This window comes from Fistularia commersonii, chromosome 7 (assembly GCF_037954325.1).
Source record: "Fistularia commersonii isolate RoL2024-O1a breed Wild chromosome 7, RoL_Fcom_v1.0, whole genome shotgun sequence".
Taxonomy (NCBI): domain Eukaryota; kingdom Metazoa; phylum Chordata; class Actinopteri; order Syngnathiformes; family Fistulariidae; genus Fistularia; species Fistularia commersonii.
The window spans coordinates 12,360,880-12,388,404 of record NC_141290.1 but is presented as its reverse complement, the minus strand read 5'-3'; the positions used below and the strand labels follow the sequence as shown (position 1 = coordinate 12,388,404).

Genomic DNA, 27,525 nt, shown 5'->3' with positions numbered 1-27,525 from the left:
GTGATACATGCAGTCAGCTCGGTGGATTTGAGTTAAAAGTGGACTTTTAAAATTAATTACAGTTATATACTTGCTTTCAATTATTCTAATAATTAACGATTGGTGTGGATCATTGAGGTTAATTTGAAGGAAATCACAGCTGAAAGTCAATGCTTTCTACATGCAATGTCCCTTAGAATCAACTTCCAACTATAGTTGTATTGAAAAAGGCTGCCTCTTATCACACCTTCTCTCAGTGAAGCATGGAGCTTCGCAACATCTCCACACAAAACTTCAGTAATTGGGCCCTGCAAGGCCTCCTTTGCTGGCCAAAAAAAAACTATCTGAATCATAAACTGATTTTAATTGTATTTTGTCCATGAATGCTTATTAAATAACTCAAAATGGTCCGTCTGCTTCCTTTCATAGCTTTTTCCCCAGCTGTGCTGCTTCTAGACATGTATTTTCATATAAAAACATTTAGCCAATTATATTTTATCCATTATTTGTTGCCAGGCAGGGTCAAGATGAAGGAAATCTGCCTGGAGGCCTGCAGAATCAGATTCACAGGCGTTCTTGCAAAAAATAAGTATCGATGAAACCGTTGCTTCAACCAATCGGATTTTGAGTTGGGACACCAAGGCCTTCCAGAAGGGTTGGGTAACATCAGCATGTCACGTACCCTTTGATTGGCTAGACAGGGTGTACTATTCAGAGCTAGCAGGCTGCATCTGTAGCAAGCTGCACAAACAAATATACTTGTATTGATAAAATAGCTAATATGTCAACCCATGATGGCTGAAGGAAGAGAAGACATTGATGTGGTTGTAGATTTGTTATCAAAGCTATTTCAAGACAGACTTTTCCAGAAAGGCCGGACATCGTTAAGAAAAGTCTGGGAATTCTGAAGCTAGTGGGCCTGTTACAGCAAGGAAAAAGATTTGTTCATCATTTTCAGTATGCTAACTATGAGCAGTACCCCTGGCTCACAGGCTTCGGGGAACACTGCAAATTATAACGCTGGGAAATTATAACGCTGGGAGTCCTCATTATTTGCCACCGATTGACATGGTTTTTGGAGCCCCACTGGGTTTGCAAATTTGACTTGCCTAACCAAGGTAGCAACGAGACACATTTCTTCAAAATAAGATGGTTTTTAGAGCTATAAAACAGTTATTGAGGGGTCGATTAATAAATGGAGCACTACTGCAGGCCTAGGTGTGAAATTCCCGCCCCGACACTGCCAAAATTAGACATAAAAAAGTGTAACCATAATTGAATTGTTTATCTGGCTTATTGAGACAATGCAATGAAAATTCTTACTTTGCACACTCCTTTCACTCCAGAAGGTTAGCAATAGAGGCAACAGCTGTGTTGGGAATGTAATTGTTAGGAGCCACATGCAAAAACAAGACTGTACCAACAGGGAAAGCAATGCAGCGAGATGCAGAGATGCAGCGCCTGTACAGACTCAGGAAAGGAGGAAAGGAAAGAGAGAAGGAAGGAAGGAAGATAGATGAAGGGAGCAGGAGAGAAAGGAAAGAGGGCCCGGAGTGAAGAAGGCAGATACAGAGGAACGACCCGGCAACCAGCGGGACTGAAGCTATGGCTTCTAAGTCCTCACTGGTTGCCAGTAATGGGCTGCAGCCATGCATCCCTTGATGAGTGGCAGCCGCGAGCCGAGGAGGCTGAACCATAACAAACTGACAATAACACAAGACAGTGCTACAACACAAAGCATAACGGGAGATGGCTTGTAGAGATCTACTTGAATATACAGTACTGGCAGTAAGTATATTGTAGCACAGAAATTGTTTAAGTAAATAAGAAATATTAGCTAAGAAAGGAAATGCTAAATAGGGCGGCACAGTGGTGCAGTGGTCAGCGCTTCAGCCTCGTAGCACGAAAGCACTTGATTCAATTCTCCGGTTTCCTCGCACAGTTCAAACACATGCTGCAGGTTAATTGGGAAAAAAATGAGTAAATTGCCCTGAATGAGTGGGTGAGAGAATGGTTGTCTGTATGTGGCCCCACCTGATGACAGCTGGGATAGGCTCCAGAATCCTCTGCAACCCTGAATTAAAGAGGGGGAGTAAAGTGGCTCTTGTGCGGTGTTAGCCGTCAGTGGGTGGGGGGAGGGGGGCTCAGGAGTCTGACAGCTTGTGGGAAAAAAAAAAGCTGTTTACAAAATTCACTCACATTCACCCAAATGGTCTATTTATTTATTTATTTATGTATTTATCTGTTTACACCCTCTGACTTGAGAATTTAGAAAAGACTCGTGTTAAACTATCAACTCACACCAGCTCATACCTTAAGACTTTCTTTTCGACTCTTAAGTTTTGAGACCAAAAACTATGGGTCTCATCCCTAAAGACTTAGCACAAATATTAAAAACACCCATGAAAGACTCGAACTAGACTCCAACTAAATTCTTTCAGAAATTTTTTGCCCCCATGCAATGTTTTCACTAGGTATATGTAGAGCCTCTGCTATTTCGGTCCAATTATCAGAATCAAAATCGGAGAAAATGTGTTTGTCCCAGAAGGGCAATTAGAGGGCACACGGCGTAGCATAGCAACCTAGAGCAGATGAACATCTATAATAAAAAAAAACAAGGATAAAATAAAAATTTGATTAAAATGAAGTAACTCCAACACCAATAAGGTGCCTTAAATAAAATGTATTATTATTATAATCATTGTTATTGTTAATAACATCCTTTGCCATTCCCATTCATCCATACCGCAAACAAAATACTATCTCTGTCGTCAATACCGCTCCGGCGTTTGTTTGTCTACCAGGTTTCCTTTTTCCATTTTTTTTTGGAGCTTATCTAGTGGTTTTGGATTCAGTCTTGCCAGGATTTGCAATAATATCAAACATGTTAGTTATTGTCTTAAGCCCCAAGACAAGGAAAAGAGTAAGTTACAGCTGCACTAAGACTAAAGGCTACCAGCTCGCACTTAACTTACATGACTGGCGTGCTCTGCTAAAACTGCCCTTTGACTCAAGATTTCCTTAGCTTTTCCTTACAACTGACAGTTTTAAGTCTACGAGTGGAAAATTGTAAGGTGTAAGCCCAACATTAGGGTCTCCAACAAACCTGCTAGCTGCTTTGGCCTATGGCAGGTTATTTGTACCACTTTCCACCTCCTAAAAAGGAGCAATGAGCTTGTGACAAAGTATATAATTTTGTCTTCACCTTACCCTTGCTGCGGGATGGTGAAGTTACCATGGGGCTATTTATAAGATACCGGTGACCATGTAAGGACTTATTTATCATTTGATGGCCTATTAACCTTTAATGCAGTGATTAGTTTGCTTTGGAAACACGTCGGGTTTCAGAGAGAGTGAGCGAATGCTGTCTAGCGCTATATAACTATCACGAAACGCAGGGGCGGACTCGGGCAGGGAACCACACCTCAGAGCAGGATCTGGGTTGAAAGCGCTTTATTATGTGGAACTGCAGGTAGGGTCTCGCTGGTAAGCCCCTGGCCCCGAGACAGAGTTGCACAGGGCTGGGTCTCACCAGGACGGGTTGCAGGACGGGTGGCAGGAACGGGCCCCAGGCAGGAAGGACGGGCCCCAGGCAGGGGGGTGAAGGCAAGAAGGGTCACGGCAGGGTCAGGGTCCAATGTTACACCAGCCGGCTGGGTCCGGTCGTAACGGTGTAAGGAGCCGGTCGTGGCAGGGTTGGGGTCCGCGGTGGTCTCTGAGAGCCACAATCCCCCGGCGCCAGGCAGAGCGTGCCGCTGCCCTTTATAGGGATCTTGATTAGCGGCATCTGCTGCAGCTGGCACCGATTACAAATTGGGATCAGATGTGATACCCTGACAATAACCTGAGACCATGACACAACATATTTTATATTATTAATTATACTTTTTTTGCTTATTTTTGTTATTATTTTATTCTGTTTCATTGATCTAAGGGGGCAGGGTCTTGCCAAGCATGTCCAAATTGTTTGTTTTTTTATATCCTTTTATTTTCCCGGTACAGTACAGTATGATTCCCCTATCGTGTATCTCCATATGAATTACAAATCCAGGTGTTTTGTTTTGTTTTCTTAATGTTTTTTTCTTTTCTTTTCTTTTCTTTTCTTTTCTTTTCTTTTCTTTTCTTTTCTTTTTTTTATAGCTGTTGCCTGGTGCTGAAATACGCTGAATATGACGTGATTCTACACCCCTATAGAATCTACACAATATATAAATTCACTCAAATCGGTCTTAGTCTCGCCAAGGCTTGGCCTAGTTGTTTGTTTGTTTTATATCCTTTTATTTCTCAGGTACAGAACAGTATACTTCTTTTCTTATGTATCTCCACTTGAATTGTAAATCCAAACCAGTGAACTTGTGAGGGAAGTGAATGAGTGAGCGCGACATTGAAACCAGGGAGAAGGGGGGGGGGGGTTCAACTTGTATGTTTTTGTTTGCTGTATATTGACAATCGGAGGGGGGCGTGTAAGGGGCAGATTTCACACTCATGCAGGGGTTGGCCGTAGATCTCAAAGAAGCCCTGCCTTCTGCTGGGAGATTCAGCCTCCTGCAGGATCTCCACTCTGCGTGCAGCCTGCGGAAGGCGCGGAAAACATCACCCGTGCCTCGCTGCCTGTCCTGTCCGCATGTCTGTCTGCCTGTCGCCGTCACATGGGTCCGAGGAGGAAAAAGAACCCGCTTCCTGAAATGATTATCGTCACCGGCCCGTCAATTGTTTGCGCGTCACCGAGGACTCGCTTCTAAAAAGACCCTCCCGGATTTCGTCTGCGCCTGCGAGAGTCGGCGCCGATGATGATCAGCAAAGTTAAAAACGCCATGTCCACCCTGGTGGGGGGGATGATGCCGCACGGACACCACCATCACCACAACCATCACCCAGGTGCGGCTCAGACCTGCGGACCGGACGGCCTTCCGCCGCGCTTCCCCTACGGCCGGCCGGACTTCTTGGACCTCACCCCGGAGCTCTTGCAGTACTCCACCGAGCACGCTTCGCGCCCGGTGCTGACGTTGAAGAGGGCCAGCGGGCTTCCCTGGAGGACTGGATACGCAGAGTGAGTGCGTGTGCATGCGTGCGCGGCGAGTCGCGAACACACACGGCCGGAACTGCGTTTGTGTCCGATAATGGGTGCTCGGCGCCGATGCAGCGCTGCAGCTGCAGCAGCATCAGCGCGGCCTGCTTTCTCCCATCCGCCGCCGAGAATGAAGCCTCGTCGGTTTTTTAAAGACAAAAGACTCCCTGTGACGGTCCTAAAACCTAATGCTGACTCAGTGGAGATTTGTAACCGCGCTCGGGTGAAAACAGGAAACGCAGGTTGTCATTACCAGCCTGAAAAAAACGGTATTTAACATGTAGTAACGCAGTAATAGGCACTGACAACTAGTTAATGCTTTAAACGTACTCTCAGCCTCACCTGTCAATCCAGGTAAGAAACTGCATTGAGAAAAGATGCTGATTCAGCAATGCGATGCTCTAAAGTCACATGTAGACATTCTCTTAGGGGGCATAATGTACATTTATACCTGGCGAAGTAGAGGTGATGTAATGTGCACAGGATTTGAGAGGTTTGTTCCATCATCAGCATCCAAGTGAAGACCAATAGACAAAGGTGAACAATTAACACACCTATACGTTCACAAAATTGTACTGAATGGTCGAGAACGTGGACCAAATGTACATTTTTATCAATATTTATTACGTTATTATATATGTCAGTACCTTTATTACTTGCAAACACTTGGAAATTACCAGTGAGAGTAGGTTGTATTTAACTGAGCTCAATATAAATATTGTTGGACACATTACTTTGCTGTTTATCAGTGTGTGTGTAACGCAGTTACCAGCAGTAAAAATGTTCTTATCAACCTACAGAGATTTAAACCAAAATATTTTGCATGTTATTCGTTGTAGCTAAACTGAGTTCAACATAACACGGATTAGGGGGTATTACCAATTCACAAGCTTCACAGAATTTTGCCTCAAATGGGTTTTAGCAAAAAAAAATATAAATAAAAGAATAAAATGAAGGGAGAAAGTTCTTAATTTCAGGATTCATCACTCAGGGGCTTAAAGCATTCCCTAAGATGACTATAATTAATGAATGACGAGAAATTGTAAAATTAGCTATGGTTAGCACCTCACAGCAAGAAGGTCCCTGGTTCGACAAATACTAAATGATAAATAATGAGTAATAAATGATGAATATATAAGCCTCTATTGCAGAAATTTCATGGTGTCTTAGGCACAGCCTTTTGCAGTGGCACAGATCCCCCCCCTCCCCCCCCAAAAAAAGAAAAAAAAAATTTAACGTTAATGTATTGCAAACTGTGAACGCAAATGCAATGTCCTGATTAAAACTTTTAATTAAAATATACATACATATATATAAATCTTACCTTGTAACAAATTAATCTGTTATATAAAAAGTTCCATTGTAACTAACTTTGTTGTAACTACGCTGCATGTTTAGATCCACAGAAGGTCACTGCGCAACTGAGATCTCAGTCTTTTTTTGTGTAAAATGAGTAAGTCAGGGTTATAAGTAACATAAAATAACTCTTTGAGGTAATTGCATGTCATTACCTCAATCTCCTTTTTTGTTCCTGATAGGAATATGGTATTTTGTTTTGCCATTTTCAAGCTGAATGATTAATTTATTATAAACTGCATAGTTGTGTATACAATGACACACTTTTGGGTTCCCCTGCAACCGCCAAGGTTCATGTTATCAGCTTTACTGCTATTCTCGCTCATCACCTTGGATACCTGGCCACTCATGAACGCCCCAGAGTGTGGTTGCTAAGGTAACCAGTAGGAATATCACCCATTTTATTTCATCTGCTCATCAGCAGTGTATTTACATTTCGTTTATGGGATCAAAAAGACATGAAATAATCACCAGGCCACCCTGTGTGTTTTCCTGTTTGTATGTGTGTGTGTGTGTGTGTGTGTGTGTGTGTGTGTGTGTGTGTGTGTGTGTGTGTGTGTGTGTGTGTGTGTGTGTGCGTGCGCGCGCGTGTGCTTGCACACAGCCTCCTACACCTGCAGTACTCTCAAAGGTCTGCGGCTGTATTTCATCTATGCTCTTGACCACAATGTGCTGTTGAGGCAGGGCTCCTGCTGAAGAAAAACACATTCCATTCTCCAATGTGTGTGTGCACGGATCTGTGTGTGTGTGTGCGAGTGAGAGCAAGGTCCAGTCTTAACAATATGCAGAACTGATTGAAGCTGTCCGACACGGACACAGCAGAACAGGCTGAGTCACACGTAGTCTCGAGGGGAACAGCACGGCGATGACGTTTGTCGCATTGACGCCTGAGAAACTTAAACAAAGGGGTCAAATGGGGGAGGCTGCAATGAAAAGGGATGTTACAGCGAAGGAAATGTGCACCGTCATCACTGGTGTCGTCTGCAATGCACGGTAGTTGGGTGTGATGTAAGCCGGTGAAACTGAAGCCACAGAAAACATGGCGCTGTTTTAATCACATGATAATTGAGCCAGATCAGTCAGTTCACTTTGACAGGGAGGTTTTTTTTTTCTGTGTCTACATTCTGATGCCTATTATGCGATTAGTGAGATGATTCCGCCTGTGAGAGGAGTTTGTGTAGTTGTTCGCCAAAAGAGCCATTATTCCACGCGACGGGTGGTCACAGAATCTGGAGCCCCCCCTTCAATTTGAAGATAAGACTTCAATACACAGTAATTCAAGGAAGTATGTGGCAAGAATGAGAAAAAACTGCGGTATACAGAAGCGTAGTTTGTTATATCAGTGTATGTCATGATATAGAATTGTATATTTAGGAATGGAACATCACATTTTGGACACACAATTTAAAACATAACACATAATGTAAAAATATATCACAGTGCATCCTATATAAAGGGCATTCTTGTCAAAATCTTCTTGTTGAAGCATCTGAACTTGAATTTCCTCCAAAATTCAGTTCAAGGCCAGTTGCAACAAGAAGATTTCGACAAGAATTCACCATGACCTGGATGCCTGAGAACCTTCACGGACAAATAAAGGAAATCAGATACAGTATCCCTTAACCCACCACTGGCTAGATAGTTTGTTTTCACAAATTTCAATCTCAATTATTTCTGGTTCTAATTTCCAGAGATCACAAGTTAATTTCCAGCTAAGGATTTTTAAATAAATCGAGAGCAAATTTCCTCGAAGGAAGCAATATCAGATGAAATAAGCAAATAAAAAAAAATCTACCAAACAGGCCCAGGAAATGTGAATATATAGTCCCTCAATTATTACAGTAATACTAGATGTCAATATTAGTCATATACATATACATATACATATACATATACATATACATATACATACATATAAATATACATATACATATAAAGTATATAAGAATTATATATAGTCTCAATTACATTTTAAGATGCAAAAATGTACACATTGTATTAAATTAGTGACATAAAAAAATAAATGCACATATGTATGATCATTGTGATTTTTTTTTCATAAATTTAAAATATTAGAAATAAGTATATATAATAAGTAGATAAATATGATTAAGTTGCAAACGCCTCCCTAGCATTTCAATAATAACCATAATATCTTGCTGGACCTTGTGATGCTAGCTTGCTCTTTTTCATGTTGCTACGTGTTTGTTAGTGCAGTACCTGCAGGATGTGGGAAACGTTGTTGCATCTACACAGTCCTGCAGTTACTCCATGAGAGATTTGGGTGTTTGGCAGCACTTGTCTGTTTTGTTTCAGTGTTGCGCCATGCAAGGTACAATGTGCAACTTCCTTGACTCATCCAGGGATGTTATATTTTCATGAACGTTGTGACTCACTCTGACTGGCAGCAGGGTCAGATAGGAGAGTCAGCAATGAGAAGCTCAATAACGTATTTACAACGGTAAAAGCAGCAACTGTCATCTCCCCCATAATTTTGCCATACAGTATTTCTCAAAAAAAGGATGCAAATGCCTTAGTTTAAGATGAATAAAATAAAATGTATCAAAATAAAATAAAATAAAAAAAATAAGATAAAATAAAATAAAGTAAAATAAAGCCACCACAAAGAGACTTCAAAATCCAATTTTGTCCTTTGTTAGTGCCACACTGAGGAAATTCACAGTGTTACAGCAATCAGGACAGTAAGGATAAAACGATTAAGAGCTATAGACATGCATTAATATACACAAAAGTGTTTTCCCATCCTATGATGTTACATTCACAATGATAAGTGTGCACAATTGCAGTGAATAAGGTATACTTAAAAATTGTTACCATTCATGAATGTGCAAGGTTTTTATTGTAGTGTATAGAAAAAAGACATTTTACAAACTCTACATGGACTTTATCTCCCAGAGTATATATCTATTCTAACTATATTATATACACAGTAAAAAAAACAGTGACTGCATATCAGGTATAGCACATACATACTGAGATAGCAGTTTTCATATTGCAAATAGCAGGAGTAGCATTGTTGTATATCAAATAGCATTTTTGTCTACTGAGAGCCGTTCTGGTTGGACAGTCTAACAGCAGCAGACCTGCGATACTTCTCTTTATGACATTTTGTTTTGTTTCAGTGCCACTTGCTGTAGCAGATCACTCCAAAAATGATGGCCACTACAGTGCCATTGGAGGCCTTGAGGAGTGCCCCCTGCACCTTAAAAGGGCTCCTCAACAGTTAAAGTCTTTTCTGTATAATATGGGCCTGTTTTTTCCCGCCAAACAGTACAGGTTACAAATTGAAAATACATCAAAAAAACCAACAAAAATAATCATTTGACTGAGACATCCTTCAGCAAGAGAAACCTTAGTTTGCTAGATAAAGGAAAAAAAAGCTGCAGATCAGTCTGAAAGGAGAAGGTCATGATGATGCACGGACTGAATTGCAACATTTCAAAAATTCAAATACTATTACGTGATAAAAACAAAGAAGTCTGTATAAATACATGAGACTTAAAAAAGGCAACCTTTTTTTCATATTTCTTATGAGAAATTGCTCAAGCGGCAACATAATTCACTGGAAGTTTCAACTTCCTCTTTCTAACTTTCTTCCCATGTAGGGTAGGAGGGATCGAGTAGAGACGCTTTCACCAAACATGACAAACGTCTGGTCACAAGTTGTTGAAACATATGACTGAAATTAAATATAGTGGTAGGAAAGCGGTAAGTCACGCTAAGCGAAGGCACAAATTCCCAGTGTAGAATCACATCGTGCCTCGTAATCGTCATTATGCTCAATTATAGCTCTGTTGTGTGCACATGTGACTGCACACAAAAGGAATAATGAGGGCTGACTCTTTTCTGCGGTCAGATGTAATGAGGTGATCAAGCCTAGAAAGAAAAAAAAAAAAGAATTAAGACCCCTAACCCGTGTGAACTGGCAGTTCCCTCTGAGGAATAAATGTTTTCTGAGCTTTTAAAGCATTTCTCCATTTTCAGCCTCATTTGGTTCGGTTTAGTTTAATTGTTTGATTGGTGTTTATATTTGGGAAACTCCACACGCGGGAGGATAAATGGACCTGTTTTAAAAGGCCTTCCTTAAAGGAAAGGCTCGTATTTACTTTCTTGTAACAACTGAGATTAGTTTTTTTGTTTGTTTATCTGAAAATAAACATTTTTTATATGTTTTATGCAACTTTGCGGGCTTGGTTGAAGTCCATTTGGCCAATGGGTTCTTTACGCATCATTGTTCTCCATAATTGCCTGTGTCCTACAGTCCAAAATCAGGCATTCGGTCAATTGGGGTCTCTGCATTGTCTGTTGGTGAGCATGAGATTGAACGGTTGTATGTCTTGAACGTTGGCCCTGTGATTGACAGGTTGGCAAATGACTCAAACTACCTCCACTTGAATCCCGATTACAGGAGAAGAATTACAGAGCATGAATGAAGGGCTATGCCTGTAAAAGAGCTATAGTACCCTACCAAAAACTAAAAATCAGTGGTGAGTTATTTTCAACGTGAAAACATAAAAAGATCACTCACGTCTGATATTCATCAGGAGTATCCACTGGTTTAAACAACGTGCAAAGGCCCACCCCCCATTTTCACGTACCTGAATCTGAGCGCAAGCTAACACTTGCACGACACACACCACATCAGTGAGGAAGCCCGAAATCCAAAGACCTGTGTTTACATGCTGCTGCTGACCGTTTTCGTGCAAGAACGTGCACACAACTCACATCGAAGCAGCCACAGTAAAAAAAACATGGTGTAACTTCACGTGTCGGGGCTTTCTGGAGACTTAAATTGGGCCAAAGGGCAAATTGTTGTAATTTCATTTATTAAAGTTGTTTTGTTGTGTGTTGAAAATTGGTCCCCATTTTCTGTAGCTGCTCAGTAAGAAGCTACAATTTGACTTCCTGCAAAAGAAAAGCTAAATTTCATAGTCCATCAACAGTAGAACTGTGGATAATGATTGCATTTCTGATTGTTTAGTGTTAGGCAGTGTGTAATCTTCATCTTGCATGCAGGAAACAAAGAAACGTAGAAGTCAGTCTTAAGTCGAATTTATTTTGTCTCAGTTGGAGGTAGCAAGACCATGAGCATCACATCTTAATTGTAACACTTCCACTGGCAGGAAACTTCATCTCAGGATCTGGAATCTTATTATCTTATCAAGAACTGTGTTGGCTACTTCTGAACTTTCTTCAAAAATAAAAGCACAGCTTAATGACATATCGAGTAAAAGTGCTCGCCTTTTTCAATCTTTTTCATTCATTACAAACAAAGCAGCATCAGATCGGTAAAAGTGACAAAACCGAATTCCTCCTTTTAAAGATAAGATAAGATAAGATAAGATAAGATAAGATAAGATAAGATAAGATAAGATAAGATAAGATAAGATAAGATAAGATAAGGTAGACATTTAGTGATCCCACAGTTGAGAAATGGTTGCAGCACCACCCATGTAATTAATAAAAAGTTATAATACAATTATAGTACAGGCTTAAACATATTGTACAATGTGGTGCAATAATTGCAAAATGTCCACAAATTGAACAAATAAAACCTGTGCTCCAAACTCATTTGCAAAATATGATGCAGTAATTTGCATGTTCACAGGATGTGAACTTGGAACTTGGAACTAACAGCCGTAAAGATGAACCGGGTTTTTTCCAGAAAGGAAGCAATTGCTAGGGTTCGGCTCCGCAAGCTGTAACAAGAAATTACATGGATAAGGTGTGTGCTGTAAACCCAGAGGTGAAAGTTAAAAAAACAAAAACAAAAGTAAAACAAAAACTACACTAGATAAATATGCATTTAAAAAATGCATTTTACATCAAATTAAATAAAAATAGAGAAGAGAAGAGAAGAGAAGAGAAGAGAAGAGAAGAGAAGAGAAGAGAAGAGAAGAGAAGAGAAGAGAAGAGAAGATAGTACCTTTATTTGTGGGAAAGTTACATAAAATATATATACGGGCACATAGAAATATATTTATAAGATATGTATTCAAAGATTTAGAAAGTTTTTATTGTCATATGTACAATCCGGATGTGTCTTTCCCTGTACAAATACATTTCTATTTATATATGTGTGTGTGTGTGTGTGTGTGTGTGTGTGTGTGTGTGTGTGTGTGTGTGTGTGTGTGTGTGTGTGTGCGTGCGTGCGTGTGTGTGTGTTTATATATACATACACACATAAATACATGCATACAGAGATACACATATACACACATATATACGTAAATATACACACACACATATATACATGCAAATATATGTGTGTGTATATACGTACAGTATATATAATAAAGATTTATTTTGTGAACCTTCGGTGTAGTAATATATCTCATAATACTGTTTTGCGTGTTTTCCACAGAAATGTCAGTCTTTTACTTTATTAACCTATCAGCAGTCAGCCTTTTCAAATGCCTGAGACTGAACAGATCCAATCCTGATGTTGCCAGAGGAGGCAAAAAAAAGGAAATCTTAATGTTCAAATACAGCGAAAGCACAGCCGGCTTTTTGGATCTGCTCGGATCATACTTCATCATAAATGTGTTGTTTGGTTTTTTGTTTGCTTGTCTCCTTCCTCGCCCCCGTGAAGCATTAGCAAAAAAAAAAAAAACAGACGACTTTAAATTCTTGCCTGTCAGTAAAACTAATACACAATTTCAGCACGGAACAGCCATGCCAGTCCTTTGCTCACGACTGATTAGAAAGTGAAAGAGTTTAATTTGTTTTTTGATAATCCTAATTTGTGCAACTTGTGTTTGGGCGTCATATTCTGAAAATCTTATTTCTATTTCTGATTTTTGGCTAATGATTCTGTTGCACTATATATTGCTAAGTTCTGCTTCACTTTTTCAGCCTCCTCCCCCAGCCCCTCTGCTCCCCTCTCCTTTTTCATACGGCCACTTCTCTCACTGCTGAATTAGGGAGTTGGACTTTTTTCAAAGGAACTCTCAAGTGCCATAGATGAATACCCAGAATTGCGCAATAGGCATTATGCTCGTAGAATAATTGAAACTGAAAATGTTATATAATGAGTCAGCATGAGGTCCAAGCGGCCTCATTTGGCAGGATGTCACTGAATGTAATCAGGCTACATGTTTCTTTTCAACAAAAAGAAAAAACATGCGATTTTCCTTATAATCCTGGGAGCTATAAGATTCCATTAAATAAAGAAATAAATTCAATAAAGTACAGGATGCATTAAGTGAGATTTTCAAACTTGCTGGACTCATGTAATCTGATGAAGATGAAGCCTAAAATGGAAAGATCCCAGTACCATGAAATATACTTTACCAAAACAAAACATGTCATTTGGGTCAGCTGATTGTCATGGAATGTGAAGTGATGTATTTACATGCATATCCCATATAAGTGGCCTGCACTTCCTTCCACATCAAAAACAAAATACTGTGTTGATGATCGTTAGATGTTTGTTGAGACTTTTTTGTTGAATCTGCCAACACACATCCTGTTAAAATTCCAATTCCACATGTATGTGTATCAGTGTTTGCCTCAGATAACATGCAGCCTTAAAATCACTATTGTGCACTCCCAATTCCCGCGAGCAGGGCTGCACACCCGCGTTGGATGACGGCAGGACGGTATGTAACGGTGCCTCACTCAAAGCCATTATCTTCTACAGGCATCGGCTCATAATTAATCCCACCCGCAGGTTCCCTGTGGGACAGAGCGCTATCCTCTACCGCTTTCTTCCGCCCGGTCTGTGCATCCTCCAGATTGCTTGCTGCTACTCGTGTGCTACACAACCACCTTAAAGCGTCTCACTCTGTGCCTCTTTCCCCCTCTCCTCCCATCTCCCTGCACACCTCTCCCCATCCAGGGTCATCAATGCGGGGAAGAGCATGCTGAACGAGGACCAGGCCTCCTGTGAGAAATTGTTCGTGAAGAAGCCGAGCGGAAAGCACTGCAATGCTGTTCTGCAGGAGGACAATGGGGTGAGTGGAGGTGGGGGTTTGTGGGTGGGAGCATCAAAAGGAGAGTTATTGATGGGGCGACAAAAATTCTTGTGGTTTCAGTATATGATCAAATAATACTTACCTGCATTATTAATCTGTACATTCCATTCACATATATATTCCCCTTTACAGGTGCAATAAAACTGCTACCCCCCATGTGCAAGACTCACCAAAATTTGTGAAATCGAGACACTATTCAACTATGCCTGGTTCACTGTGTACATATTTAGTTTTACTTAGTCTATTTGCCTAACCCGTGTGTGTGTGTGTGTGTGTGTGTGTGTGTGCATTTGCAAAGTGAGCTGTGTGTGCTGAGTTCGAGCGTGTATGTGAACAACACACCAGAGGTGCACCTTAATTTCATTGCATCGCACTTTACCATGACTATAAAGCTTTTCTATTTGATTCAGTGAGATTTGATCTGTTTTGATCCGATTAGATTCGATTTGACTCGGTTTGATTCAATTTAATTTGATTTGATTCTATCCAAGGTCTGAGTGACAGAGGTGGCAACCAATGTGTTTTTTCCATTCATGTATGTTGATGTTAATATTCCAACAGGAAACACAAAGATTAAATCAAACTAGATTTTACACATCAGACATAGATAATCTCTATTTTCCCCCTTCCTATCTTAAATAGTCACTCTTCATAAAACATCCCGGAAAATCCATTTGGCTCTGTTCATTGGACAATTCGCAAAGATTTCTGATACAGAACGCCAAATATTTCTCAACATTGGATTTAGGGGAAATCCTTTCAAATGAACACAGGATTTAAAGAAGGGGAACTTTAAACTTTAGCACCAATATTTTGTGATTTCATTCACTCCTAATACTATGTCTATTCACCTATTTATCTACCATCAATTGACCAACCAACCGACCGATCTGTCTATAACACATATAAAAATCCAAGCATTATCAAAGTAAGGATATCTTTATTCAGATTAGAATGTGTAAACATTCTTATCCGTAGGAAATCACTTATTATTTGTTCATAGGATCTTTTAAGCGCAGAAAGCGGAACTGTACTCTTTTGCTGACATCCCAAAGGCCCAACACACACACACATTCACAGACAAACACATTCACATCTCCATTCAGTGTAAATGAATGACATCATCCATTTTTTTGGCCGTCCCCCGCCCACTCGGGAGAGCAGATGTTGCGCGTTTGTTCGTCTATTATTTCGTCGTCTGTGCCAGGCTGGCTGGTATGCACAGCAGGAGATGCAAAAGTACCTCATCGCATCCCACTTCCTCCCGGCAGAGTAGGACGCATCGCTCATTTAGAGTCTTTCATTTAGAGCTCTGCATTGTTTTCAATGCCATGCAAATCCGAAATATAAAGCCGAGATTCCCAAAGTCTTGACAGGATCAAAAACATGTTATGTAAATGTACATCAGCTGATGTTTTGTAAGACCTGGAAGTGGAAGGGTTATAGGGTTATCTATAGAAATGGGAGTAGCTGCAGTGCCACAGCATTTAAACCCCTCCAAATCTGAAGTCCTAATCTCATAGGTCATCTCCAAACCTCAGCCATGATGGGAATTATTATTTTTCAATTATGTAATCACAGATTAAAATTATTTAAAATTCATATTGCAATGTTAAGAATATATATATATATATATATATATATATATATACATGTATGTATATATTAACACTTTTCCTCTGGCTCTCAGCAAAGGCGGCTGCTTCTCTCTTCTCTCACTCCCATCCTGCCGTTATCTGCCCTGCTTGCTGCTCTTTGTCTTGTGCTGTCTCTGTCTGAACTATCGGAGCCTCTCTTTGCATTTCATCCGAAACCCAAAAATGGAATTGATCAACTGGTCTCCCAACTTGATTGACCAAATTTCTTGATGAGAAGACAGGGTTAAGGTGAGCCCTCTTGTCCCCACGGAATAGAGTACACGATGGACTCCTCGGCAAGTGGAGGATCGCGTGACTGTCAGTCCTTTCCATTGAGAACACTGAAGACATCCTACATAATTGGAATCATGATAACAGGTACGCTGTTTTTTGGAGCTAGCAGTTTCCTGGTTTATTGCAAAAATTTTATGGAATGTAGAGGGCTGTCAAAACTCAGACTCAAACGATAGACGACCACCGTAGTAGACACGATGGACATTTTTCAAGGATGGATGCCAACTTGGAGAAGTTGATGGCTCAGCTCAATGGAAATCGACCACCTAATTCGGACGACTGGATCAATACCACCGGGAGAACCAGAAAGACTTTAGGCAGACGGAAAATTACAGTGTCGGCCCGAACCCAAAACAATTGTTATCTTCTTTGCTCCCCCACCCCCTGACGCCAGTGTTGGAAGGCTGGAATGTCTCCACTCTCCTGGATTTTATGCAGACATGCATACTGGATTTTATCCCCCCACCATCCCCTTCCACCTGCAAACTTTGTCTCTGTATCAGAACTCTCCGAGGTCGTCTCCATGGCAACGGCCGTGTCTTCGTCATCAGTGTCAAATGAGTGGGACTGAAATGAATGGAGATTGAAGTCCGCGGGCTCACACGTACACGCACTTGAAGACACATAATGTACACACCCCCTCAACTCAACGCCGTCTTGGCTCTCAACCTTCCCCTCATTGCAGAGTAGCATACGGAGGCCAGAGCGAGCGCCTCTGTTGGGCAGCAGGCATGGCCGACAGTGTCTGTACTGCGACACCTGGCCTTCCCCACCCACACACCCCTCTCTCCTACATGTGAAAGTCTTGAGTTCCGTCGTTATGTCCTATTTGTAATGTCCTATTATGTTGCTTGTGTGCTGAGGTGTTTTCCTAATCCCTCACTGCGCCACCCTACAGGAGCCTAGTTTGGGATTGGCTTTTTTCCCTCTCCTTCCCCCTTGTCCTCCCATCCTCCCTTTATTTTCTTACACGACATGCCACCCTACATGGCAGACATGTTTGCTCTGCAGTTGCATGCCAGCCAAATGCACTGTGGACAGCAAAGTAAGAATTTCATTGTATGGGGAAACACATTTCCACACTGTTCATATGACAATAAACACTTTTAATCTTTAACAAATATATTTATGTATGTATTGTTTATGTTAAATTTCTCTAAACGATTATTTTTGATATATATTTTTAATGTTGTTACATTTGTGTGTAGGACGGGACAGGAATCCCCCTCCATTTCTGGGGGGTCTTCGATGGACACGCTGGTTCTGGCGCCGCCATCATGGCTTCCAAGCTCCTTCACCTTCTCATTCGAGACCGCCTGAGTGAGATCCACCACCTGCTGGAGAACCCCAGCGGTGCGCCTCCCATCTGCCTGGCCAAGAACGGCAGCCCATACCAGGCGGAGACAAAGAAGGGTGCCACCCAGGAGCCCGAAGATCCTGACGCAGTCAGCGACTCGGCGGTTCGCTTTCATATGGAGAAGGTTGTGAGTTTGGAGAGCCTGGTGATGGGTGTCATTGAGACGGCCTTCAAGCAGATGGTGAGCAGACAAAGAAACAAATACATTATGGAGAAAAAAAAACAGTACAGTGAAAAATCACAAGCTGCTGTATGATTTGTAAAAATTGACCTCAAAGAAAGGTGGGAGGAATCTTTCCTTTGTTTTCCACACATGGTGGCTTTTGCCTATAACACAATTGGCACCGCCGCCACTAGAAGCCGTGATTCTTATTTTCCCCTTAGTTTTTCTTGCTCTCTTCCAGGACGACCTCATCGAGAAGGAGAAGACCTCCTACACCATCTCCGGCGGGTGCTGTGCCTTAGCTGCTATCCATTTGATGGGGAAACTCTATGTAGCCAATGCAGGAGACAGCAGGTAAGAGAAAATCAGGATTTTTTTTTAAAAAAAGAAAGATCATAAACTACCTATTTATTATGAATTATATACATCTTGTGCCACCTTGGGTTCATTCATCATATTGCAGCTTTTAAGCTGGAAGGACCTTGCCCATGTGTGTGTGTGTGTGTGTGTGTGTGTGTGTGTGTGTGTGTGTGTGTGTGTGTGTGTGTGTGTGCGTGTGTTACCAACTCTTATCTCCGTCTTTCTCTGTCTTCGCAGGGCTATAATTATACGAAATAACGAAGTTATCCCCATGACTAATGAATTTACACCGGAGTCGGAGAGACAGCGGCTACAGTATCTGGTATTCTTTGCGTTTGTTTGAATATCTGTTGCACACAGACGCACACTGGGGGGGGGGGGGGGGGGGGTTTGGGTCATTTTTGGAAAAAAGGAAAAAAAGAAAAAAATGACTAGAATATTTAAAGATGTGTTCTTTTCTGTCATATGTATTCCTCTTTATTCTGGTGATTTTCCAGATTTTTAATTTTTGTTAAAGAATATATTAATGACAAGTAATATTGAAAATTTGGAAATATTTTACTTGAAATTCCCAAATCCAGGTGGTAATTCTACCTTTACCTTTGCAGCATTATTAATTCCTTATATAAACCTATAATGATACTTCATGTACTTCATGCAAAACATCGCAATACGGCTTTGATCTTTTTTTGGAGATAAACAAATCATGAGTGCTGCCTCACCGGTCCCGGCCACAGATGCTGTGACCTCTTGTGACCTTAAACCTTATCATAAACCAGATTCCATCTGAACCTCTCCACTTTTTGTGGTCCAACCTGCTTAACTTTTTACTGGTTGTGGAAGAACCTTCCTGAAGATGTCAAATGCACACCTCTCTACTATCACTCACTTTTAACATGTCAATAATCAGTCATTCATGCATTCATTCATTTACTGCTGAATCCATGAAGGATTGAAGCCGTTTGACTCATTTGTATCGAACTATGTTCTTTAGTATAATTAATCAACTAAATTTTTACATTTTTAAAGTTCTATTATTAATTTTACTGCAACAGCAAACAAGTCCCTGGAGTGGAGTTTGCATTTTCTCTCACGAGTCTTTGTGGGTTTTCCTCCAGGTTCTCCTGGTTTGCTCCCGCAGTCCGAACTCAGTAGGTTCATTGGAGAACCGAAATAGGCCAGATGTCTGAATGAAAAAGTGAACGCTTGTATGTCTGCATATGACACGTGTATGAGAGTGAATGCTTGTATGTCTCAATATGATGTGTGAATGATAAATTGAATGAATGAGAGTGAATGCTTGAGTGTGTTTATCTGGCTCCTGAGAGTGGATGGTTTTGTCTCCATAAGACATGTGAATGAGAGAGTAAATGGTTTTATGTCTCCATTTGTGGCCCTTTGATTTACTGGTGACCAGTCCATGGTGAACTCTGCCTCCCCCAGTGAAAGTTAGGATAGGCAACTGACACTCCAGTGCATGATAATCGGTATAGATAATGAATGAATGAATAAGCAAATTACAAGTAACTGTTTAAAAATGCTTGACTGTTTTTTTTTGCTCAGGGGGACGATACGAAAGAAGACACATACCCATGCATTCCTACAAGTTTGCACCTTATCAATTGTATTTATGTAGCGTTTAAATCATGTTAGAAACGAGGTGAGACCAGTGGAGTTAATGCAGGCAATCTGAACAAGGGGGAGGAAATCCCCCATGGCACTGAACTCAACTGACGTCGATCTTTTGTCTTTTTTAGCGTCTGATTGTTGCTGTGAGTCACAGGGTGGGCGGATTGTATTTGCAGCTATATCGAAAAAGGGGTGCGGCGGGCAGCACTTATCTTTTCTCTCCAAAGACAATAAATAAATCAAACAGTTTTCATTTGGATTTCTTGCAGTATGTTCGCACTTTGAAGCTTAATGTCTCTTGACTTTGTCCCTCACGCCCCCACAGGGCTTCCTGAGGCCCGAGCTTCTGGGAAACGAGTTCACTCACATTGAGTTCCCCCGCAGGATCCAGCACAGCGAGCTGGGCAAGAAGATGCTCTACAGAGACCACACCATGACCGGCTGGTAAACCTCACCCGTCCCCGCCACACTCATGACTAGTTGGGGGAGACAAAAAAACAGCTTCAGTTAGATTGCATTTTTAATAAAATTTTAAGTCTCTTCAGTACAACAAATCTTTCATGTGTTTCATAGACTCTGGAAATACACTAGTTCCTATGCTGCAATATTGTCGTTGCGCCGATTTCTCAACTTAATATCTCTTTATAGTCACGATCTGTGTGACCGGAGGGGCATTTTAGTATAAGTGTTTGCCTGATTACACAAAACCACTAATATTTTAGTGATTACGCAAAACAAAGATATTTTTCTTGACTTTTTTTTCGGTTTCTCTCATCGTAGGGCCTACAAGACCATTGTTGAAGACGATCTGAAATTCCCCCTGATATACGGAGAGGGTAAAAAGGTGAGAGAAGCGACCAGTATGCCGAGGATATGCGCTGTGGTGGAGATTTCATCAACGATAAAGAGACTTTCTGTCGTAATGACGTAATCATCCCATCGGGTAGATTATGACACATAATTGTCCCATCCAGCTCCCAATCATTGTCCCCGTGCAGATGATTAAAAATCGAAACAAATTTTGACTCCTGCAAGAGAATCACATGATGAAGCAACAACTGTCTGTCAAGAGCATTGTCATTGTTGTCAAGGGAGAAAAACAGAGAGCATGAATCCCTTATAAATGGATTTTCTGGAAAACCGAGACATCCCAAAATAATCACCACCTTTGCTGTGTGTTTGCGCCTGGGTGTGTGTGTAGGCACGTGTCATGGCGACAATCGGCGTGACTAGAGGGCTGGGAGATCACGACCTGAAGGTGTACAACTCCAACATTTACATCAAGCCCTTCCTGTCGTGCGTCCCTGAGGTGAGTGCAGGTCGTCGTCGCCATAGCTAACACACTTTGACGAGCGACCAGAGGCCCCAAGCCGCTTCGCCTCGCCGCTTTCACAAAACCTTCACAAGTGCAGAGACAAATGAACGGTCAAGAGTTCACGTGTCACTTTCAAGGGGCTACAAATCACCACATGGCTTATTTATGGAGGCAGGGGATAAAAATACCTTCTCTTCAGATTCAGATTAGATGTCAGATTTGAGGTTGTGCACAGTATTTACCTCTGTCCTCTCAGCTGGGAATCACGCTAATGTCGACGGCCATGACGTTTCGCTTATCCAATGACAAGCCTGTTGGAACTCGTCAAATAGAAGAAATGCAAGTAGGAATTCATAGCGTAGATGATTGCTGTAAATGGTACGACCCAGAAGCAATGGTCCGGAGCCGCTGTTTACAAAAGTGCTACGATCCACATGGATAGAGTGGTTTGTGTTCAAGTCAATTCAACTCAATAACACTATTTTTTCCTCCGATGGGCGATTTAAAGGCATTCAGGGCAGCATATACATACCAAAACATCTATAAAAAATGGTACATCCACATAAGATACTGTGCATCTATAAATATAACATAAACAACAATAATAGCATTGATCATTTAAAAAGGACTGAATCACGATGCACAGAAAGTGACTGTATTCTTAATAAAAAATAAAAAAAAGAGTCACAAATTGCTTTGCAAACTCAAACATCCATAAACAAGGATGCCATAACCTGGAGCCTATTCATCTGGATAAAGGTTGTTTATTTTTTTAAATTTGGGGTGGTGGTGGGGGGATAAACCCAAGACTGGATTAAAGAGCAGAAGAATTGGATGTGGAGATTAAAACTGTTGCACTCGGCCCCATTATAGCTACTGCAATTATCTGTTTTTCTGCAGATGATGATGGTGATGATGATGACGATGATAATCTCGATGCTGAAAAAATGTGTTTAGGGGGCTGAGGGAATGGGATGGGGGGGTTGATTTAATAACGTCTCCTCGTGATAAAGAAGCTCATTGTCTGAGGACAAGTAGCTTTAGGGCAGGAAAGCAAGGCGCTATCTCACATGTAACGTGTCGTAATCTGACTGTGCTGTAAAATCATTAATATGCATGGGGAAAAAATAGTCAAAAATTAAGCCAAGATCCACTCCCACTCTGTCTGCAGGTGAAGGTTTATAACTTCGATGAAAACAAACACGGCCCCAACGACGTCTTGGTGATGGGAACAGACGGATTGTGGGACGTGACGACAGACAGGGAAGTGGCAGATGCCGTGTCGGCCTACTTATCCTGCTGTGACCCCGCTGATCCAATGAGGTATGTGCCCGGCTATGTAATCCTTCTGATTAGGTTTATGTTTCATTGTATGTGCCGTTGTGTGATCCGTGGCTGCTGACGGCAGGAAGTACACGGGAGCCGCAGTTACATAAATCCACTTGAGTGCATCTGTCCGTCCACTATCAGTTTGTGAGAGCCCAGAACTGCTATGATGGTTCTTTCAATTTTCCTCTTCTTTTCTTACTTACACTTAATTTCATTGATAAGTTAAATATTTGAAAAAAAAATCATTTTTGTCTCTGTATTTTTAGATTATCCGCTGGCATTTATAGCATTTCATTGTAGCAAAAAGGTCCCTAGTTTGATTTGAAAAGGACGTTTCTGTATGGAGTGTTCATGTTCTCGCCATGTCTGCGTGGGTTCCCTCTGGGTTCTACGGTTTCCTCCCACAGTCAAAAATCATGAAGGAGGTTCATTGGAGACCCTTTGTTGCCTACATGTGTGAATGACAGAATAAATGTTGTGCATCTCTATCTCTGATGTGTAAATTACAGTGTGAATGTTTTTTGTTTATATGAAAATTGAATGGAGAGTGAGTGGTTATTTGTTTCTGTGTGATGTGAATGAATGAATGAAAGGTTGCATGTCTCTTTATGATGTGGAAATGAGAGACTCAATGTTTTTTTTGTCTAAATGGCATTTGAATGAGTGACTGAATAGCTGTATGTCTACATATGAGGTTGAATGGTTGCTTGTCAATATATAATGTGATGAGTGAGTGAGTGAGTGAGTGAGTGAGTGAGTGAGTGAGTGAGTGAGTGAGTGAGTGAGTGAGTGAGTGAGTGAATTCATTCATTCATTCATTTTTTAATGGCTTGAACAATCAACGAAAATGGAGAAGTACTTTAGCTGACCGTCACGGCTACTAATTCAACTTCCTTCGTTTTTTGGTTTTATTCAATCATCGTTTTTATGTTATCCCCCTAGGCACACACACTCATACACACACACACACACACACACAAACATCCATATGCAGTTTGTGAACTTGCAGCAGGGGTAGGGCTTTGGATTCTTGCTAGGGAACATTTTTCAAGGTTTCCCATGAACCTTCTGGAGAGCAGCTGACCGATTTCTGTTCCCGGGAGAAATAAAGAAGACAAAAGTAACTGCTAAATCACCAGAGAAACGTTTTCGATTGCTAGCAAAATGGCAAAACCCGCCACCTGGAAAATCAGAATAAACTGGCTGCTTTGCATTGAAAGCATCTGGGGGATTTTTGAAAAAAATGTTTTAAAAAAATCGTACAGAAATGTCCCCTTAATTAATAAAGGAAACAGTTGTGAAAATCAAAACAAACAAATCTCTTCAAAATCAGAGCTGAGAGGTGAGCTTGGAATCAAACAACCAACCCCCAGGTCATTGTTTGGCCTGCTACGCCAGGCGAAGTAACCACCTCTCGCCACTCCGTGTCCCACAGGTACTCGCTGGCGGCGCAGGACCTTCTGATGAGGTCCCGTGGAGTCCTGAAGGAGCGCGGCTGGCGGCTGCCCAACGAGAAGCTCGGCTCCGGTGACGACATCACCGTGTTCGTCGTCCCGCTGGCGGCACACGAGCCAGAGACATGACGATACCCCGTTGTGACCGCCATGGTGGGGCTGACCTGAAGGCCCCTCCCACGGACTGTCGGGTCACAGGGGGAAGACCCAGATCCGAGCGGCACTTTTATCCATCACCAGACTTGGACCCCCCTCCCGTCCCAGCAGCTTCATCTCGACCTGGGTTTCGGTCACACCATCTCCGCCTCTCCCTCCCCCGGTCGCTCTCAATCATGTAACAAAATATTTCAAGTGACGCCGTAAGAAAAAGCCGCACTCTTTCTCTCAGACCTGCTGTTGTGTGACAGTTGCCAGCGGGATGTCAATCCATGTAGTGTTTCTGTTTTTTGTTAAAACGCTGGGCAGCTACTGAAACTTTAACATGGATCCTGCATTTTCATCTCATGGCCTAAATGTTAATTCCTTTTTGTACAGAAAAAAAAGACAGTTTCGCTGTTGATTTCGTGAAGAAGGGGGTGAAGAATGTGAGGAAACCAAAGAGACACAGAAGACAGAAGTGAACGAAAGTGAACAAATGAATAAAAAAAAATAAGGCAAAAAAAATTTGATTTCTAGAGCCTGACCAATTTATGATTCATCCCTTTTTGCTAATGCGATTGGTTGACATGCATGTCTTTATCCAGCTGCTTTGATATGAATAACTAGGGGGACCCCACCACCTAAAAAAGTGGGTAAAAATATTAAGATAATATTTCAACGTAAATTCAATTGAGTGCAATAGAGACGAATCGGTGACTAACTGAGGATCTACGTAAAACGTGGCAGTAGATGAAAAAACATCAGACATAGGAAAAACCAACGATACCATGGATTCTAATGAGGTTGTTTTGTTTATTTAAGAAAGTAGCATTTTTTAAGCACCTTTGCAAAAAGTCTCTAGTTTCATTTCATCGCTCGATAATTTGCGTGTTGAATCAATCCAAAAAAGAAAAGCCCCCTTCGGATCTGTGTTTGTACATTTAACAAAAAACCAACGGGAGGGGTGGGAAGGATAGAAGGGACGTAGTTGGTTGAAGAATGGACGCCGATACCCGAGGGCCACAGAGAATGTCACACATGCTCAGTGGTGGCCTGTCCATTCCCGCCATTCTTTTTGCCGAATGTGCTCATTGTTTGCCGTTTGATTGTTTTAACATCCCAGAGGTTATCACTAGTGCCCGGGCCAAAGAAACTGGATCGTTTGTTTATGTTTCAATGGCGTTTAAACCGCAAACGTGATGGAAGCTGACCTGTCCTGGGTGTAGGAAGATGTGATAAGCCTCACTCTTTATGCCTTATTGAGAAAATGACTTGAGTGTCTGTTTGTCCTGCACTAAACTCAAAGTCGAACACAGCGGTGTGGTTTGCCATTAAATGTAACATATACCTCTTTTCTACCATTTCGGTTTCATCATGTTGTTCTTTAGATTATCCATATATATATTTTTAAACAAGTCTTTAGTTGTGAGTCAGAGGTTTTATCTCTCCATCTCTGTACCCATTGCCGCATGTTTCAAGAGGTGTTCTGTCCTAGGAGAGGAGTCGTGAGTCAAGCGATTGTGTGTAACAGTTTAGAAATAAATCAGATTTTTCCCATTTTAAATTTATTTGCGTCCAGTTTTCTCCTGGTTTCACATGTAAAAAAGTATTTATGCATGTGTATATCTATTTATCTTTCTATTTATTTATTTGTGGATTATTTTTTTAGAGTCAGAAAATGTCTCAGATAAGTAGTTTACTGAGATGAGAAGAAAAAAAAACAACATATTAAAAATACATGAAGCTCGCATTGGTATCATGAATATTTCAAGTTATCATAGAGTAAGTACGGACGCTAAGAATTATCCTAACATGATTTTCATAACTGAGTATACGCGATATTAGTGTTTTTAAAATATGGCTTGCCAACATCATGGTAATATTATATATATTTCATTTAAAACACATAAAAAAAAAATAACGGTAATGTTGCACTGTATGGTTGTGACTGTAGACTGTTTTTCCAGATGGGTTAAGTGAAGCCTCTAAATTTTCTGACGGTGCAAACGTGAACATTTGCCTATGTGTTGTCCTGTGACTGACAGGTGAGCAGTGCGGGGGGGGGGGTCAAACCCCGCCTCCATCCCCGTGTCGGCTGGGGATTGGGCTGCACAGCCCGGCTATGCAGAGAAATGGCCACCGTTGCACCTGCTTAGCTTGCAAAACAACTGCAACGCAGAGGGATAATCAATACTGAGGTGTTGAACTCTGCGAGGGACGTTCAGCACAGCAGAGCCGTTTAAGACCATTGTATAGATTATTTATTTTTTCAGTAAATGGTACCCTATAGTTGAAATTAAAGATACTTGAGCCTGAGGAACTGCATCTCATCAGATACGTGATGTGCATTTTAAACGTTTTTTATTAGAAGGCTCAGATATTGATTTAAATTAGTAAAAATCGTGGTGATCATTCAGACCAGCCATCCTGATTCTTGTAGGGACTGGAGCTTTGCAGTTTCACCATAAAAGGTTTGTATTCGAGAGAAAAACAACAATCCCGGACAGCTTTTGGGTTCTCACAATGACTCAGCAGCAATTAGGGGAAGATGGTATACACGGGGGGCAACCGGGTGACATGGTGGTGTTCTGTAGCCATTTTCTTCCTGCAGCAGCACTTCCACAGATCAACTGAAGGAATAGTGACGTCTTTCACGTCCTTTCATAAATGCCCAATGTTTTGGTCTGCTGCTATTTTTTCTCTTATCTCGAGTAGAGCTGGAGGTAACATCGTGTCTGTGGTCAGCCTGTTTCCATTGCAACGAAACACATCTCCCCTTTTTTATTCACAAGAAGTAATTTTTCCTCATCTTCAAGGTATGCAGATCTTCAGTGATTTGATTTGGTTTTACATAAACACCTGTATATAAGTAAAGGAATGAAACTGCATTGAAAAGTAACTCTAAAAAACAAGGCTAGCTTTATATCTGAACAGCTCACAAAAAGGTCTTACTCACAGTAAGTTCAATCTCAGCTTGACACACACCTGTATGCAACTTCCTCTTTAGTTTCAGACTTACATCATGGCACTGGAATCCACAAGAAAACAGAACCAAAAGTCTTCTCATTTCATGTTAAAACTCCATTTTGTTCCTGCATACTGTCATCAGTTGTTTCACTTCAAGTCACAGGGGTGTATCATTGTCATTTTGAAAAGCACCACTCACGAGGTGTGACTTCAACTTTTATCTGAATCTAATCAGCCACAAAAACTGCAAGCATTCGATGATCTGTATGGGGCAGGTAAACAAACAAAATTAAGATTCAGAATTTTGGAGAAACACAACAATCCTGGACAGTTTTGGGGTTCTCAGAGTGACACAGGAGTAATTAGGGGAAGGTAGTGAACACGGGGTCCGAGGTGAAAAAATAGCTCTATCATCTGTATGGGGCAGGTAAACAAACCAACAAACAAAATTAAGATTCAGGATTTAAGGTTTGTATTGTCAT

The 27,525-nt window shown here is 41.2% G+C and overlaps 1 protein-coding gene across 1 annotated transcript; it reads left to right on the top strand.

Annotated features, from left to right (window-relative positions):
* Positions 1–4,498: 4,498 nt before the first annotated feature.
* ppm1j (protein phosphatase, Mg2+/Mn2+ dependent, 1J) lies at positions 4,499–25,636 on the top strand. Its single transcript, XM_086149839.1, has 10 exons — positions 4,499–5,029; positions 14,265–14,379; positions 17,540–17,869; positions 18,093–18,205; positions 18,449–18,533; positions 20,166–20,284; positions 20,621–20,684; positions 21,042–21,149; positions 22,327–22,478; positions 23,920–25,636. The coding sequence occupies exons 1-10, from the start codon at positions 4,767–4,769 to the stop codon at positions 24,065–24,067; spliced, it is 1,497 nt and encodes a 498-aa protein (XP_086005965.1). The 5' UTR covers positions 4,499–4,766; the 3' UTR covers positions 24,068–25,636.
* The last annotated feature ends 1,889 nt before the right edge of the window (positions 25,637–27,525 follow it).